At 41.6% G+C, this 16,325-nt stretch overlaps 1 protein-coding gene across 7 annotated transcripts in view; it reads right to left on the minus strand.

The window, feature by feature from the left end:
- The window catches only part of DAG1 (dystroglycan 1), a 71,524-nt gene that overhangs the window by 10,344 nt on the left and 44,855 nt on the right, over positions 1-16,325 (minus strand). For 6 of the 7 annotated variants that reach the window (XM_072786208.1, XM_072786213.1, XM_072786207.1 and 3 more), the window contains exon 2: positions 11,019-11,401. In XM_072786208.1, coding sequence (XP_072642309.1) covers positions 11,019-11,294 — 276 coding nt within the window. In that variant the 5' untranslated portion in view covers positions 11,295-11,401. Of the gene's footprint in view, positions 1-11,018; positions 11,402-11,521; positions 11,660-16,325 lie in introns of those variants that run through there. The other variant, XM_072786211.1, reaches the window with a different exon arrangement.

The raw sequence follows: 16,325 nt of genomic DNA on the forward strand, positions 1-16,325 counted from the left end.
ATTCTCTCCAACTGCCTCACTGGTGCCCTCTCTCTCACAAAGTACAATGTCAAACACCAGTTTGATAAAGATATAGTACCTGTTACAAACACTATGCAACACAAGCAACATGTCTCACCTCAAATCAGTATCCTTAAAAAAAAAAAAAAATCAGTATCCTTCTAAGTCTGGAAAGAGCAAATGAACAGAGGAACTTTCAGTACTTAATCTCTCATCAAAAAGCAAGTTTCCAGTATCAAAACCAGATAAAGCCACCACAAAAAAAAGAGAACTACAGGCAGTATCTCTGATGAACACAGATGCAAAAATCCTCAACAAAATATTGGCCAACTGAATCCAGCAATACATTAAAAAAATCATTCACCATGATCAAGTGGATTTGTTCCTGGGATGCAAAGGTGGTTCAATATTAGCAAATTAATCAATGTGGTATGTCATAACAATAAGAATAAAAATCATATGATCATTTCAACAGATGCAGAAAAAGCACTCAACAAAGTACAATATACATTCATGATAAAAACCTTCAACAAAGTAGGTCTAGAGGGAACATACCTCAACACAATAAAGGCCATTTAAGAAAAACCCACAGCTAACATCACACCCAATGGGGAAAAACTGAGTTTTGCCCCTAAGGTGAGGAACAAGACAAGGATGTCACTCTCAGCATTTTCACTCAACAAAAGTACTAGAAGTCCTAGCCACAACAATTAGACAACAAAGAGGGGGAAAAGGCATCCAAAATGGTAAGGAAGAAGTAAAATTTTCACTATTGCAAATGACATGATACTATATATAGAAAAGACTCCACCAAAAAACTACTAGAACTGATAAATGAATCAGGATACAAAAATCAATGTACAGAAATCTGTTGCATTCCTATATACTAATAATGAGGCAGCAGAAAGAGAAATTAAAAAAAAAAAATCCTGCTTACAATTGTACCAAAAATAGTAAGATATTTAAGAATAAACTTAACCAAAGAGGTGAAAGACTTGTACTCTGAAAACTATAAAACACTGATAAAGAAACTGAAGACAACACAAAGAAATGGAAAGACAGTTCATGCTCATGGACTGGAAGAACAAATATGATTACAATATCTATACTACCAAATGCAATCTACAGATATAATGCAATTCCTATCAAAATACCAACAGCATTTTTCACAGAACTAGAACAAAAAATCCTAAAATTTGTAGGAACCACAAGGGTTGCCAAAGCAACCTTGAGAAAGAAAAACAAAACAGTTCCACTCTTCAAGTTACATCACAAAGCTGTAGTAATCAAAGCAGTATGGTACTGGCACAAAAATAGACATATAAATCAATGGAACAGAACAGAAAATCCAGAAAATCCAGAAATAAACCCATAATTACATGGTCTTTGACACAGAAAGAAAGAATGTCCAATGAAAAAGAGACCATCTCTTCAATAAAGGGTATTAGGAAAACTGGACAGCTACATGCAAAAGAATGAAACCAGACCACTTTCTTATACCATACACAAAAATAAACTCAAAATGGATTAAAGGTTTACATGTGAGATCCGAAACCATAAAAACCCTAGAAGAGAGTACAGGCAGTAATTTAAGACATTGGACATAGCTACATTTTTCTAGATATGTCTCCTGAGGCAAGGGAAACAAAAGCAAAAATAAACTATTGGGACTATAATCAAAGTTTCTACACCACGAAAAAAACATTCAATAAAACTAAAAAGCAACTTACTGAATCAAAGAAGATATTTGCAACTGACATATCCATTAAAGGATTAGTATCCAAAATATAAAAAGAACTTATTCAACCTAACACCCCAAAAATGAAGAATCCAATTTAAAAATGGGCAGAACATATGAACAGACATTTCTCCAAAGATGACATCCAGATGGCCAACATACACATGAAAAGATACTTAATATCACTTATCAGGGAAATGCAAATCAAAACTACAGTAAGGTATCACCTCACACCTATCAGAAGAGCTATTATCAAAACCACAAGATACAAGTGTTCTCAAGAATGTAGAGAAAAAGAAACCTTCTTACACTGTTGGTGGGAATGCAAAGTGGTGCAGCCACTATGGAAAATAGTATGGAGATTCCTCACAAAGTTAAAAATAGAACTACTCTACAATCCAGTAATTGCACTACTGGATATTTACCCCAAAAATATAAAAACACTAACTCAAAAAGATACATGCACCCCTATACTTTTGCAGCATTATTTATAATAGCCAAATTATGGAAGCAGCCCAAAGGTCCATTGCCAGATGAATGGATAAAGAAGATGTGAGAAAAAAAAAAAAAAAAAAAAAAGAAGATGTGAGATAAATATGTATGTATATCCACAATGGAATATTATTCAGCCATAAAAAAGGAAATCTTGCCATTTGCAACATGGATGAAACTAGAGAGTATTATGCTATGTGAAATAAGTCAGAGAAAGACAAATACCACATGATCTCACTCATACATGGAATTTAAGAAACAAAACAAAGAGAAAAAGAGAAACAAACCAAGAAATAGACTTTCTAACTATAGAGAATATGGTTATCAGAAGGGAGGTGGGGGAGGATGGGTGAAACAAGTAATGAGGATTAAAGAGTACACTTATCATGATGAACCCTGAGTAATGTATACAACTGCTGAATCACTATATTGTATATCTGAAACTAATATAACACTGCATATTAACTATATTGGAAGTAAAATTAAAAACTTAACAAAAGGGACGTCTGGGTGGCTCAGCGGTTAAGTGTCTGCCTTGGGCTCCGGGCATGATCCTGGAGTCACGGGATCGAGTCCCACATTGGGCTCACTGCATGGAGCCTGCTTCTCCCTCTGCCTGTGTCTCTGCCTCTCTCTCTGTCTCTCTCATAAATAAATAAGATAAAAAAAAAATTTTTTTAATTAACAAAAAAGGCAACTTTCTATGCACAGTATGTGCCAGACAGGCATAGTTGAAAGACAAAACTAAAGAACTGGACTCTCACTAGGACCTAATTAATTATCACCATTGGCTTCTGAAACCAAAAAAAAAAAAAAACCCTAAGGTTTATCACTGAGAACTCACAAGGTGATATCTTAACTTATGCAGGAGTTATGGGAGTTAAAACACAAGCAAAGACTCCAGAAAGATGGGTAAGTATTATCACCCCATGTCTCTTGAATGAACTTGATTACAGCCAGTCAAGAGGGATCTAGAGAATAAAAATAAAGTATGATTGAGAAAATCCATCTGGAAAGAATACCCTCACATTACAAACCCTTGGGAGGGTCGTTTGGGCCCAAGTGGTGGCACCTTCCAACCAACATCTCTAGACAGGGCAGTCCCAGGAGTTTAGATTAGGACCTTCCCTGCATCCCCCACAGATATCAGAGAGTCTCTGCAATCTATTTCTTTTCTTTTCTTTAAGATTTTATTCATTTGAGAGAGAGAGAGTGCACGCAAGCAGGGGGGAAGAGTAGAGGGAGAGGGACAAGCACTCTGCACTGAGTGTAGAGTCAGACACATAGCTCAATCCCATGACCCTGAGATCATGACCTGTGTCAAAATTAAGAGTCAGCGACTTAACCAACTGAGTCATCCAGACAGCCCTTTAGTGGTCCATTTCAAAGTGGCATAGACTGCTGCCCTGGGATACCCCATGACTTAGGTCTAGCAGCCTTCCCTGGTAAAGTCCCTGCCATCCCTAAGAGCTGGTCACTGGCTCTTGACCTTTCAGGTCCCCACTCCTCAGCCAAGTTCAAAGATGGGTCAACCTGGAGCCATCTATGGATGGGTACCATAACAGAACACCCTAGAGGCACTGAGACATGAGATGATCAAGGCATCCTCTAGGCAGGCCTACCGTGTGGTCTCCTCTGCATAGGGAGATAGGAAATGGTCCTTTTGATGGAGTCTGAGCTTCCAGTCAAGTTTCAGGGACCCCCATGGTGCTAACTTGTATCAGGGTGATCCTGTATCTGGGCCCTTGACTATGACAATAAGACATATCTACTCTGTGGCCAAGCTCAGCTTCTGTAAATGACGCACATGGACAGTCACATGACTGACTGGGCTGCAGGGAGATAGCACAGGTCAACAAGAAAAGCCTCTGGCTTGAGATCAAAGAGCCAAAACTTTGTCCCCACATAAGGTGAGGAACCACAGTGCAAGTGGGTATGAAGAGCCTTTACTTTGCCAGGTAAAGCAGAGCCATACCCATGAGACAATCTTTAGTAGACATCCAAGACTCAAACCAGCACATGGCTCTTGACACAAAGGCCAAGGCCACAGGATCACATTCTGAACACAACTTGTCCTGTCCAGCCAGTGCTCTTCAGATCTGAGTTATGAAGCATTTTACCTGATGTTAACTGTTCTCATCTAAAAATGAAAATTAATCTTTCTCCTCCCAAAGGGACAGCTTAGCAAAGTTACAGCCATTAATAAAATTCTCAGAATCAGTCAGTACCTCAATCCCAACATCATCTATTTTTACTTTATCATATTCTTTCAGCCCTTGTCAGTAAATTAAAAAAAAAAAAAAAAACAACAACACAGAAGTAAAGTCTACACTTGAGTAAGTATTTGAGTTGATATGTCTGGGCAAATGTCATTCTTACAACCCACCCCCAAAGATGCCTTCCCTCGCCAACCCGCATTTCCCGGTGTGCTGTGTTCACAAGGGGTTCATTCAGAGCTAGGGAACACCCACTCAAGGCAGGAAGAAACTGCAGTTCATCTCATGCAGGCGGAGTTGCCACAAAGCTCTCAAGCATCCAAAGAAACGGTTCTTTCATGAGTTCCCCTTCCTGGCCAAAAAGAGTATCCATTGTTCTCAGGGGAACAATTGGGGGCCCACGCCAGCAGCTGAGAGCACAGCCCCAGTAAGGGCTGCTCCCAGTCTGCCGACATCTTGGGCCGAGGGAAAGTCCACATTGTCTCCAGGCAAGGAGGATAAGGGAAAGCAAAAATGAAAGCCAACCTTGCAGGCTCTACCAAAATGAGACATCTGAAGGGGCAGGCAATTATTTCATGAGATGCAATGATGTCTCTCCTGACCACCCTAAGAAAGACGGGGTAAGAACATCTCTAGACACATAATCACCTTCCTCAGCCAGCTCCTCGCTTACTCAAGTCAGAGCAGAGACATCTGCAGAGAACTAGAGCCAATCCTGAGGAAGGCAAGAGTCAAGATGGGTAACTCACACTGTGGCCAACTCAGGAAAGCTGTTGATCTAGCCAACAAAGGCCAAGCTGGCTTCTGTGGGACCCATCCCCACAAATCCTGACAAGGAGGGATGGTGATCTAGGGTCCAAAGGCATCTATGAGAGCGAAAGATAGGTGATCTGGAGTGAGCTTTGCATACAGGTATCCAATCTGGTCCAAGGGAACACATGCAAGGACTACCTGCTTTAGTGTCCCAAGTCCACAGGAGAGAACAGAGTTCTGAGGCACAAGTCTCTCCAGAAGGCCATGCCAGCCACTGGGCCTGGAGGCATCCCACAGCCCCTGCTGGCATCATCAGGTCAGGGGAATCCATCTGGGAGTTAAGCTGGGGTCGATAACAGCGAATTGATTTCTTCAGGCAGTGCTAGAGTAGAGAAGGGGAAGCAGCAGGTGCTGGCCAAGCTGAAACAGAACAGGGCTATCTGGACATGAAAGGGTATCAGGGATGAGGCAGAGCAGAGAGTCCAGGACCTCAGGGCTACCTCCTCCAGGCAGATGGGTCCCCTCTTCTTTTATTTCCTTGCAGCCTGGTATATAAAGCACAGGAAAGCCCTTGCTTTGGGAAGTCGAAGTTACCTGATAGGTACATTCGGCTGATGCAAAGCAACACACCCTCTGCTATGGTGACTCCCAGAGTTGCTACAACCTCCTAAAATACTCAGCATAACCACACAGGTTCAATGCACACAGTACAAACAAGGCTTGGGTAGGTGGCCAGGGTGGCTCACTTAGAATAAGATTTACTTACCCCTTCAACAGACTATTGCTTAGTCTGTTGCAAACACTGACTTATTCCATCACCAGTCCCCATGCTTATCCCTGGACTAGTCACAGCAAGAAGGACAACCAGTCACAGCAAGAAGGACAACCACACTATCAAATCTCACCAGATCTCAGGACAGGGCTATGCTCTGCCTGTGAACCTTTATCAGGCAACTCAGCCATGTCCAAAATGGCTAGAAAACCAACCCTCACCTAGGAACCCTACATGAGGCTCGGACAAGCTTAGTCTCATAGGCTTTGACAATCCAAAGCAGGTTTATAGGGATCCTGAAAGGGTCCTCATTCCCTCTGCCAGCCCATAAACATCTGAGGAGCTACTATGTGATGGGAGTCAACCATAAAAACTAATAGAAAACAAGAATTTCAAGCATAGAAATTTGCTAAGAAGATAACATAAGGTTTTATGGGAAAGCTCCTTTCATCAGGATGTAGGGGAAGGACTCAAGATGAGCCTGAAAGAGGTGACAGGATCCAGGCCAATAGAAGAAAGTGGGTGTCAGAGGCCAGGGTGGACCCTGAGCTTGGCATGTTCCTGGGGTAAGAAAGAGGACAGTGTGGCTGCGGCATGACATGCAAAGGGAAAGGGGAGAAAGGAAAGTCCAGGGGCCAGATCGCATGGGACTTGATCCTAAGTGCAGCTCAGTAACAACTGGGAGAAGGGGAGGTGTTAGCAGATTTCAGCTTTACCAAGATAAGGACATCTCTTCCCTCCGTGTGGAAGTCTGAGGAGTCAAGAACAGAGAGAGGGAGCCTGGGAAGAGGCAAGTAAGTGGTAGTTTGGATGATGGTAGTAGTAGTGATGGATACCATTTGAAGTCACCTCAACAACACTCCTTGGGACCAAGATCTGAACTATCCCTCACATATATAAGAATATCAGGCAAGTCATTAAGTTATATTCCCAAAGAATACTTAATGACCATGAGGAAAAAACTCAAGCTATAGTTAATTTTAAAAGGTAGGTTTAGGGTTGCCTGTGTGGCCAGTCGGTTGAGCATCTGATTCTTGGTTTTGTTTCCAGTTATGATCTCAAGGTCATGAGATCGAGCCTGGTGTCAGGCTCTGCCATCAGTGAGGAATCTGCTTGGGGTTCTCTCTCCCTTTCCCTCTGCCCCTGCACATGCTCTCTCTAAAATATATAAATAAACCTTTAAAAAAAAAAAAGTAGGTTTAAAATATGTCCAGGATGGGAGCACCTGGGTGGCTCAGTTGCTTAAGCCTCCAACTCCTGATTTCAGGTCAGGTAATGATCTCAGGATCATGGGATCGAGCCCTGCATCAGCTCTGAGCTTAGTGGGGAGTCTGCTTGAGATCTTCTCCCTCTCCCTCTGCCTCTCCCTCTGCCTCTCCCCACCCCTGCTCTCTCAGATAAATTTTGTTTTTGTTTTTTTTTTTACTTATTTATCTGAGAGAAAGTATGTGCAGAAGCTGGAGGAGGGGCAGAGGGAGAGAATCCCCAAGCAGACTCCCCGCCAAACATGGACTCTGACATGGGGCTCAATCCCAAGATCAGAGACCATGACCTGAGCCAAAATTAAAGTTAATTTTTTTTTAAATTTTTATTTATTTGTGATAGTCACAGAGAGAGAGAGAGAATGAGGCAGAGACACAGGCAGAGGGAGAAGCAGGCTCCATGCACTGGGAGCCCGACGTGGGATTCGATCCCGGGTCTCCAGGATCGCGCCCTGGGCCAAAGGCAGGCGCCAAACCGCTGCGCCACCCAGGGTTCCCCCCTGAGCCAAAATTAAATGTCAGACACTCAACCAACTGAGCCACCCAGGTGCCCCAATATATAAATCTTAAAAAAAAAAAAGATTTATTTATTTGAGAGAGAGACAGACAGAGAGACCAGCAGGGAGTGAGGCAGAGAGAGAGGGAAAGAAGCAGACTCCCTACTGAGCAGAGCCCAATGTGGGGCTCAATCTCACAGTCCTGATATCATGACCTGAGCACCAATCAAGAGTCAGATGTTAAACGGACTGTTAATGAATAAATAAACTGTTAATAAATAACAAGAACAAAATTAAAGCTTACAAAATTTAAAAAAATATATGGCCAGTATGATTCTAGGTCTAAGATGTCTGCCTATGTGTGATACGGACACATGAACACAGAAAAGTGATAGAAGAGTTCACCCTGGGATCCCTGGGTGGCGCAGCGGTTTGGCGCCTGCCTTTGGCCCAGGGCGTGATCCCGGAGACCCGGGATCGAATCCCACATCGGGCTCCCGGTGCATGGAGCCTGCTTCTCCCTCTCTCTGCCTGTGTCTCTGCCTCTCTCTCTCTCTGTAACTATCATAAATAAATAAAAATTAAAAAAAAAAAAAAAAAAAGAGTTCACCCTGAGTGGTAAGAACCACAAGAGATTTTCCTTTCTCCCTTTTCTACAATACACATCTATATATCATTATTATAATGAGAAAAAAGAAAACAACTTTTTTTATATAAAGATTTATCAATCCTGTTTCACATATAGGGAAATCAAAACTCCAGAGATGAAGTCAGGGTTTCTGATCTGATTTTCCATCCCACACAACCCTGATGGTAAGATTATCTGGAACGAAGAGTCACACATTTTCATCTGTTTTTCAACAGGCTGCTCAGCTACTAAATGGTCTGCTCTCTACAGATAAATGTGCTCAGATAAAATCCTGTTTTCCCAGTAAAATCTCTTTACTCCCCTGGTGAATAAGCCTGTTAAATATTTCTCTGCCAGATACAGAAAAGAAAATACTCAGCTCACTGTATTGATTCAAGGCACCTCTCGTCAAAACTAATCTATGTAAAACATTCCAATGACCACTGGAACAAGGGTAACCACTACAGGGTTTGGATATTCAGAAGATCAAACGTAAAGCTGGACAAGGACTGTACTTCCAAAACTGCCATTCTTCTTTTTCTTATGGTCAGACTAGCAACTTGGCTTGGTGGGGCATTATGAAAATTATATGGAAATCATTTGTAAGCTAGAACGAGCTCTGTGGAAGTAAGCCAGGATCTTTAGAATATGACCACCTCTGAGCTCAGAAGGCCACCCTGAGAACAAGCCATGACCTAAAGAGAAGGGTGCCAACAGGGAGAATGAAGGGAGCACAAAGAAGGTACAGGTAAAGAATGAGTCCACCAAGATTCAAGGGAAAGCATCATAGAGCCACCTCTGTGGGAAGAAAGGCAGAGCATTTGTGACCATCTCTAATCTAGATACCTGGGGACTATGGGTCTGAGAGGAGAAAGTTTTGACCAATGAGTACAATGAAATGCTGCTATACAAGTCATCAAGTCAGGCCTTAAAGACTAGCAGCTTCCACTTCCTGTTTCTTGGAATACCCAATCTTAGAACCCAGCTATTATGCTGTGGGGAAATCTAAGCAACCCACGGAAAGGTCTACATGGAGAATAACCAAGGACTCTGACCAACACCTCAGCTAAGCTCCCTGTCAACAGGCAACACCAAATTGCCACCCATGAATGAGCCATCTTGGAAGCAGATCCTCTAGTCCCAGATAAGCCATTCTAGCCAGTGTCATGAAGCAGAAATGAGGTTTCCAGATGAGCTTTGACTCTCTGAATTCCTGGCCACAAAACTGTGAGCAAAACAATCTGGTAGTATTTTTTTTAAGATTTTAATTTATTTGTTCATGAGAGACACACACAGAGAGAGGCAGACACAGGCAAAGGGAGAAGCAGGCTCCTCAAGCAGAGCCTGATGTGGGACTTGATCCCAGGACTCTGGGACCACGCCCTGAGCCAAAGGCAGACGCTCAACCACTAAGCCACCTAGGCAACCCACAAACTGGTAGTTTTAAAACACTAACTTTTGGTGGTTTAAACAGACCAACAGATAACCAGAACACTAGGTCTATGTTGAAGTCTAAAGGCAAAAGAGATATAAAAATTACCATAACAAAGTATAAATCTTGAAATATTTTCAGTTCATTGTCAAGCCACACCTCTGGGGGAAGAATGCTATAGGACAACTATGACCATGAGCCAGATGTGGCCTACCACCTGTTTTTGTATGGCCCATTAGCTAAAAATGGTTTTTGCATATTAAAATTATTGAGAAAAAAAAAGTATCTTTTGACATGTGAAAATACATGAAATTCAAATTTCAGTTTTAGTATCCGTAAGTTTTATTGGAACATGCTCATGCCCATTCATTTATATATTATCTATGACTAGTTTTACACTATACTGGCAGAGCTGAGGAATTGCAACAGAAACCACATGGCCTGCAAAGCCTAAAATATTTACTATCTGGCCCTCTATGAAAAAGAGATGTTCATAACTAGAGGGGTACACCCTAGTCATCATGTGGCCACTGTGCAAACTCACTCAGGATCCAGGGGAAATTCCAAGGACCCACAATCCCAGACAAAGGGATGGTGCTTCTTGACACAAAAGCTTCATATTTTGCCTGATTTCCAACCTGGGTCAGCCAAGATAAAGATACTCTTTTGTTACATGCGTCTCTCTGGATTGCTTCTCCAAAGGAGATGGGGCAAGGCTGAAGTCTGGGTACTAATTCTGGTTCTAAAGTGATCAAATACATTAGTAAACATACAACACCAAATGATAGCAAAACTCCAATATTTATTTATACTTTATTTTATAAAAATAGGTTCAAATCCTTTTTTAAAGTTCTGTATTTCTTGGATTTAATACCATGGTTAATGAAAGATCTTTTCCTACACATAAGCCCTTCTATCAAATCCTAATCCAATGACCAATCTTTCAAACTACAGATGTTAAAGGCTTTTTAATGGTAACGCCTTCAAAAATGGAAGCAGAAATAAAAGTTTAGGATGCTATTCGGAGATATCTGGGGACCCTCTTGTGAGTATTTTGGTGGTTGTCCTTCTCTTAAGGTAACTGCACAGGTCCTAGAAGAATTGAGCTCAGAATTGCTGGAACTTAGAATGGAAAACTAAAAAAAAAACACAAAAAACAAAAAAACAAAAAACAACAAAGCAGATGAGAATTCTTCCTCATTCACATAAGCTTTATATCCAGTCTCACCTTGACGAGTTCTCCATTGGAGGCAATTAAATCCATGGGAATGGTCACTCGAAATGAGCGCCCAACGACAGCTATGCCATCAGGAATACCCACCACTGTGGGAACAGCCTCGTGAAGGTCTGAGAGCACTGAGTGCATGGATGCCTCGAGCTGGTTCTCCCAGTCCCTGCCAGCCTCTGAAGGCCAATGGGACTGAGCCATGGCCACAGAGAGCAGAAGGAGAAAGGTCCTCCCCCAGAGGGGGAGCAGTAGCGAAAGGCCCGCAGACATCCTCATTCCGGCCTGAGTCTGCTCTAGCCAGACAGTCTCACCAAGAAAGGAGGCAAGTGATGTGGTCCCAGAGCTGGGTCCTCACCCTCTGTACACCTGCTCCATCCCAGGGCCTGAAAAAGAAGAAGAGTAGACTCAGACTTTAGCAAACCCCATGATTTCCAGTTGTACACAAGTAGTTACTACCCTGAATATTGACAAGAACATCTACACTGAGTTGGATCAAGTCTTACCCTGTGCTGTCCAGGACAGAGGCACCAGCTAAATGTGGCCATCGAGCACTAGAAATGTGGCAGGCCCATTAAGTGTTAAAAACGCACTGGATTTTGGAAAGTTGGCATAAAAAAGGAATGTAAGATATCTCAATACTTTCTATTGATTACATATTGAAACGATATTATTTTGGACATAAAATATATTAAATAAAATGTTAAGTAAATAATGCATACTAACAAATGACAAATAAAGAAATGTGTTAAATAAAATACATTACTGAAATTAATTCCCTTATTTTTATTTTTTCATGTGGCTGCCAGAAAATATTAAATCACACGTGTGGCTCTCATTATATTGCTGTTGGGCAGTGCTGCTCTACACCCAACTCAGAGTTTACAGTAAACACAGAAGTCATGAAGACACAATCAGACAAATCTAGAATGTGGGGCCTTCTACAAGATAACTGGCCTCATCTATCTAAATGCTGATACCCCTAAACACAAAGAGGGTATCCTTGTGTTCTAGACTTAGAGATAGTATCTAGATGTAGCGTGCGTGTCTTGACTGGATGGATTTACTTAACATAAAAATTAAAAAAAAAACACATAAGCCCAGCTCCAAAAGGAGTAATTGGGGAATTTTGTCTCTGGGCTGGATATTGGATTTATTGTTAATTTTCTTTTATTTTTTTTTTTAAGATTGATTGATTGATTGATCTGCCAGAGAGAGCACAAGAAGGGGGAACAGCAGAGGAAGAGGGAGAGGGAGAAGCAGGCTCCCCACCAAGCGGAGAGCTTGATCCCAGAACCCTGGGATTCTGACCTGAGCCAAAGGCTCTTAGGTGAAATGATAGTGGTATGGTTCTATAAGAGACAGTCTTTAATTTTGAAGGATTTAGGGATGAAGTATTAAAATCTCTGCAATTCACTTTGAAATGTTTCAAGGGAGGAAAATGTTTGTATATAGAGAGATCAAGCAATATGGCTCATATAAAAATTATTAAGTCTTAAAACAATGCCTTTAGGGTGGCTTGGTTAAGCATCAGTTAAGTTGTCCAACTCTTGATTTCAACACACGTCATGATCTTAGGGTTTGTTTGTTTTTTTTTAAGATTTTATTTTATTTATTCATGAGAGACACACACACAGAGAGAAAGAGAGAGGTAGAAACACAGGCAGAGGGAGAAGCAGGCTCCATGCAGGGAGCCCGATGCGGGACTTGATCCCAGGGTCCTGGGATCATGCCCTGAGCTAAAGGCAGGTGCTCAACCGCTGAGCCACCCAGGCGTCCCTGATTCTAGGGTTTTGAGATCGAGCCCTGTATCTGCACAATGGGCATGGAGCCTGCTTAAGATTCTCTCCTCCCTCTATCCCCCCACCCCCACAAAAAAAAAAACAAGAAATGATACATTTGATGAGACTAAAAAATCAAGTATTTGCACAGACAAGTTCAGCAACTGCCCACTCCTCACACCCCAAGCATTAATCACAGGACTCATTTATTAAACATGTATTTGCAAACTCAGTGCCAGTGAACAAAACTTACTTGGCATCTCTTGCTTCACATCCCCAAAAGAGAGATTAGAACCCTGCACATTGTCCCTCATACCCTTCATTTTCTTCAATGCAGGCCTCTCAGAACATCTGCCCTGAGGCTGACAGACACACAGATGTATTGTGGAACTTGCTGGGTGTCCACAAGGTGACCATAGTCATCACAAGCAATTTCCCATTCTAGAAAAGGAGCCCTATGCTGAGCTAAGCTGCTGAGGGGCCACATATTTTTTGACTGGGGTAATGCAAAGTAAATAATATGGCTTAAAAAAACAGGTCACTGAAGTGGGCAGTGTACGGTAAAGTCAATGCAAATCCAAGCCAATTTTAACCCGGTTGGGTTTTGGTGTTTTGTTTTGCTATCGATTCTGCCAAACCTGTTCCTATTTTGTTTTTGAACTAAAATTCATGAGACAGCCAAAACCCAAGTAAAATAATTGTGACGGTTAGGAATCCTAGGTTACCAAACAAAGGCTTATCATAAAGCTACTGTATATAAGCAGCATTACACCAACAGAATAGAAGTGGACTGTGGAACCTGAGGGAGAGCCCAAAATCAGCTTGCAAAGGAGCTGTTCAAAGGTGCCAGGACCAATGGCCATCTATATACAAAATCAGCCTGCTTCTCCCTCTGCCTCTGTGTGCCTCTCATGAATATTTTTTTTTTAAAGAAGACATCAAAAAATAAAGCATAAAAGGAAAAAACAACTGGACTTCCACTTCTAAGAAGATAAGGTAGATATATTTTTCCATCAGTTTCCCAGTAAATACAACAAAAAAATCCTAGACATCATATATAAAATAAACATGAGACTCAAAAAAGTCAAAAGAAGGCAGCAGACCAGTGAGGGACCTCAGGACTCAAGGAAAGACACAGTAGTGAGTTCCCTGGGTTTTCTTTTTGCCTCATACATTCCAGATTTGGAGCTGAAGAAGCTGGCAACCCAGAAATGCCAACAGATGACACAAAAAAGAGTCCCAACAAAAGTCTGTTCTCTTTAGCCAAAGGAGCAGGAACGGGGTAGCCTAGCAAGACAGAAAACATTTAGACAATAACAGCTCTATTCTAGCCAAACACCACAGAAAAAACTATGGCCCCACTCCCACCCATGCCAGCAAAGGCCAATGGAGAGCCTTAGACTTCCACCCTCATGAGGCTGTAACAAGGCTCCCTAATATCCCCACTGGAGTGGTATCAGAGAAGGCCAAGTAGGGAGCTGGGACTTTTATCCCCACTGGCCAGTAACAATGCACCATCTCTCCTACTCCTCTAGTCCCTCCCTTGGTGTCAGTGGAAACCAAACCTAGATATCTATGCCCACTCAAACAGTAACAAGGAGTATCTCCCACTGCAGGAATGGTGTCAGAGGAGGACTAGTATCAGAATTTTTATCACTGCTCAAGGTAAAGAGGCCCAGGGAACTAGAATTCCCATGCCTAGCCAGCAGTTAACAGACTTCATCAGGCTTCAGGTGTCAAAAAAGACTGAGTGAGGCAAACAAACAAAAAAAGCAGATTCTTAAATACAGAGAATAAACTAGTACTTGCCAGAGGAGAAGTGGGTTAGGGGGATGGATAAAATAGATATAGGTGATTAAAGGATACAACATGGGGCACTTGGGTGGCTCAGCAGATTAAGCCTCTGACTCTTGATTTCAGCTCAGGTCATGATCTCAGGGGTCCTGAGATCAAGCATTGAATTGGGGTTCACTCTGAGCAGGGAGTCTTGCTTCTCTCCTTCTCCCTGTACCTCCACCCGCCACTCACACTGCTCTCTTGCTCTCTCTCTCAAATAAATAAATCTCAAAAAAAAAAAAAAAAAAGTATAGACTTTCAGTTATAAAATAAATAAGTCAGGGGATCCCTGGGTGGCTTAGCGGTTTGGCGCCTGCCTTTGGCCCGGGGCGCAGTCCTGGGGTCCCGGGATCGAGTCCCGCGTCGGGCTCCCAGCATGGAGCCTGCTTCTCCCTCTGCCTGTGTCTCTGCCTCTCTCTCTCTATGTCTATCATAAATAAATAAATAAATAAATAAATAAATAAATAAATAAATAAATAAGTAAGTAAGTAAGTAAGTAAATAAATAAATAAATATTAAATAAAATAAAATAAGTCATGGAGATAAGAAGTACAGCATAGGAAATATAGTCAATAATACTGTAATAACGTTTGATGACAGATGGTGACTATGTTTATCATGGTGAGCACAGAGGAATGTATAGAACTACTGAGTCACTATATTGTCCTCCTGAGACTGATAGAATATTGTATGTTAATTATACTTCAATTAAAAAAACAAAAAAAAGGTTGAGTAAGGAACCTTCTACCTTTACTTCCCAGGAATCAGGCAGTACCTCCCTTCTCCTTCCCCTGCCAGAGTATCAGAAAACGCCAGGTAAAACAGAATCAGAGTTTCAGGACAAAAGAAAAATTGTTCAGGTTTTAATCAAAAACCACTCATCAAGGGCACCTGGGTGGATCAGATGGCTAGGTATCCAACTTTTTGTTTCAGCTCAAGTCATGATCTCAGGGTTTGCAACTGAGCCCCACATCGGGTTCCCCACTAGTTGTGGAGCCCACTTAGCATTCTCTCTCCCTCTCCCTCTGCCCTCGGGGTGTGTGCATGCATGTGCTTGTTGGCTCTCTCTCCCTCTTTCTCCTCCTTTCAAAAAAAAGAAAAATCACTCTTCATACCAAGAACAAGGAAGATCTCAAACTGAATTTAAAGATAGTCAATAGATGTCAATACCGAGATGACAAGGATAGGTGGAAAATAAAAGAACAGAAAAAAGATATAACATGCACATATTAATTAAGAGAAAACAAGAATGGCTATATCAATATCAGATAAAGTAGACATCAGAGCAAAGAAAATTACCAGAGAAAGAGGGAAATTATATAATGATAGAAGGCCCAAGCTACCAACAGTAACAATCTTAAATGTACAATTCTAAATGTACCAAACAATAAAGCTATAAAATTTGTGAAGCAAAAACTGATAGAACTAAAAAGAAAAATAAACAAATCCACAATTCTAGTTGGAAACTTCAATACCATGCTTTCAACAATTGACAGAGCACTAGAAAGAGAATTAGCAAGGATACAAAAGAATTTAAAAATATCATCAATCGACATGATCTAATTAACACTTATAGAGCCCTCCACATGACAACAGCCAAACATACATGCTTTTCAAATGTCCATGGAACATACAGGTCCAGATAAACCATATCTAGGGCCATAAAATAAACCCTAAAAAACTTAAATGAAGT

This window comes from Canis lupus, chromosome 19 (genome assembly GCF_048164855.1).
Source record: "Canis lupus baileyi chromosome 19, mCanLup2.hap1, whole genome shotgun sequence".
Lineage (NCBI taxonomy): Eukaryota > Metazoa > Chordata > Mammalia > Carnivora > Canidae > Canis > Canis lupus.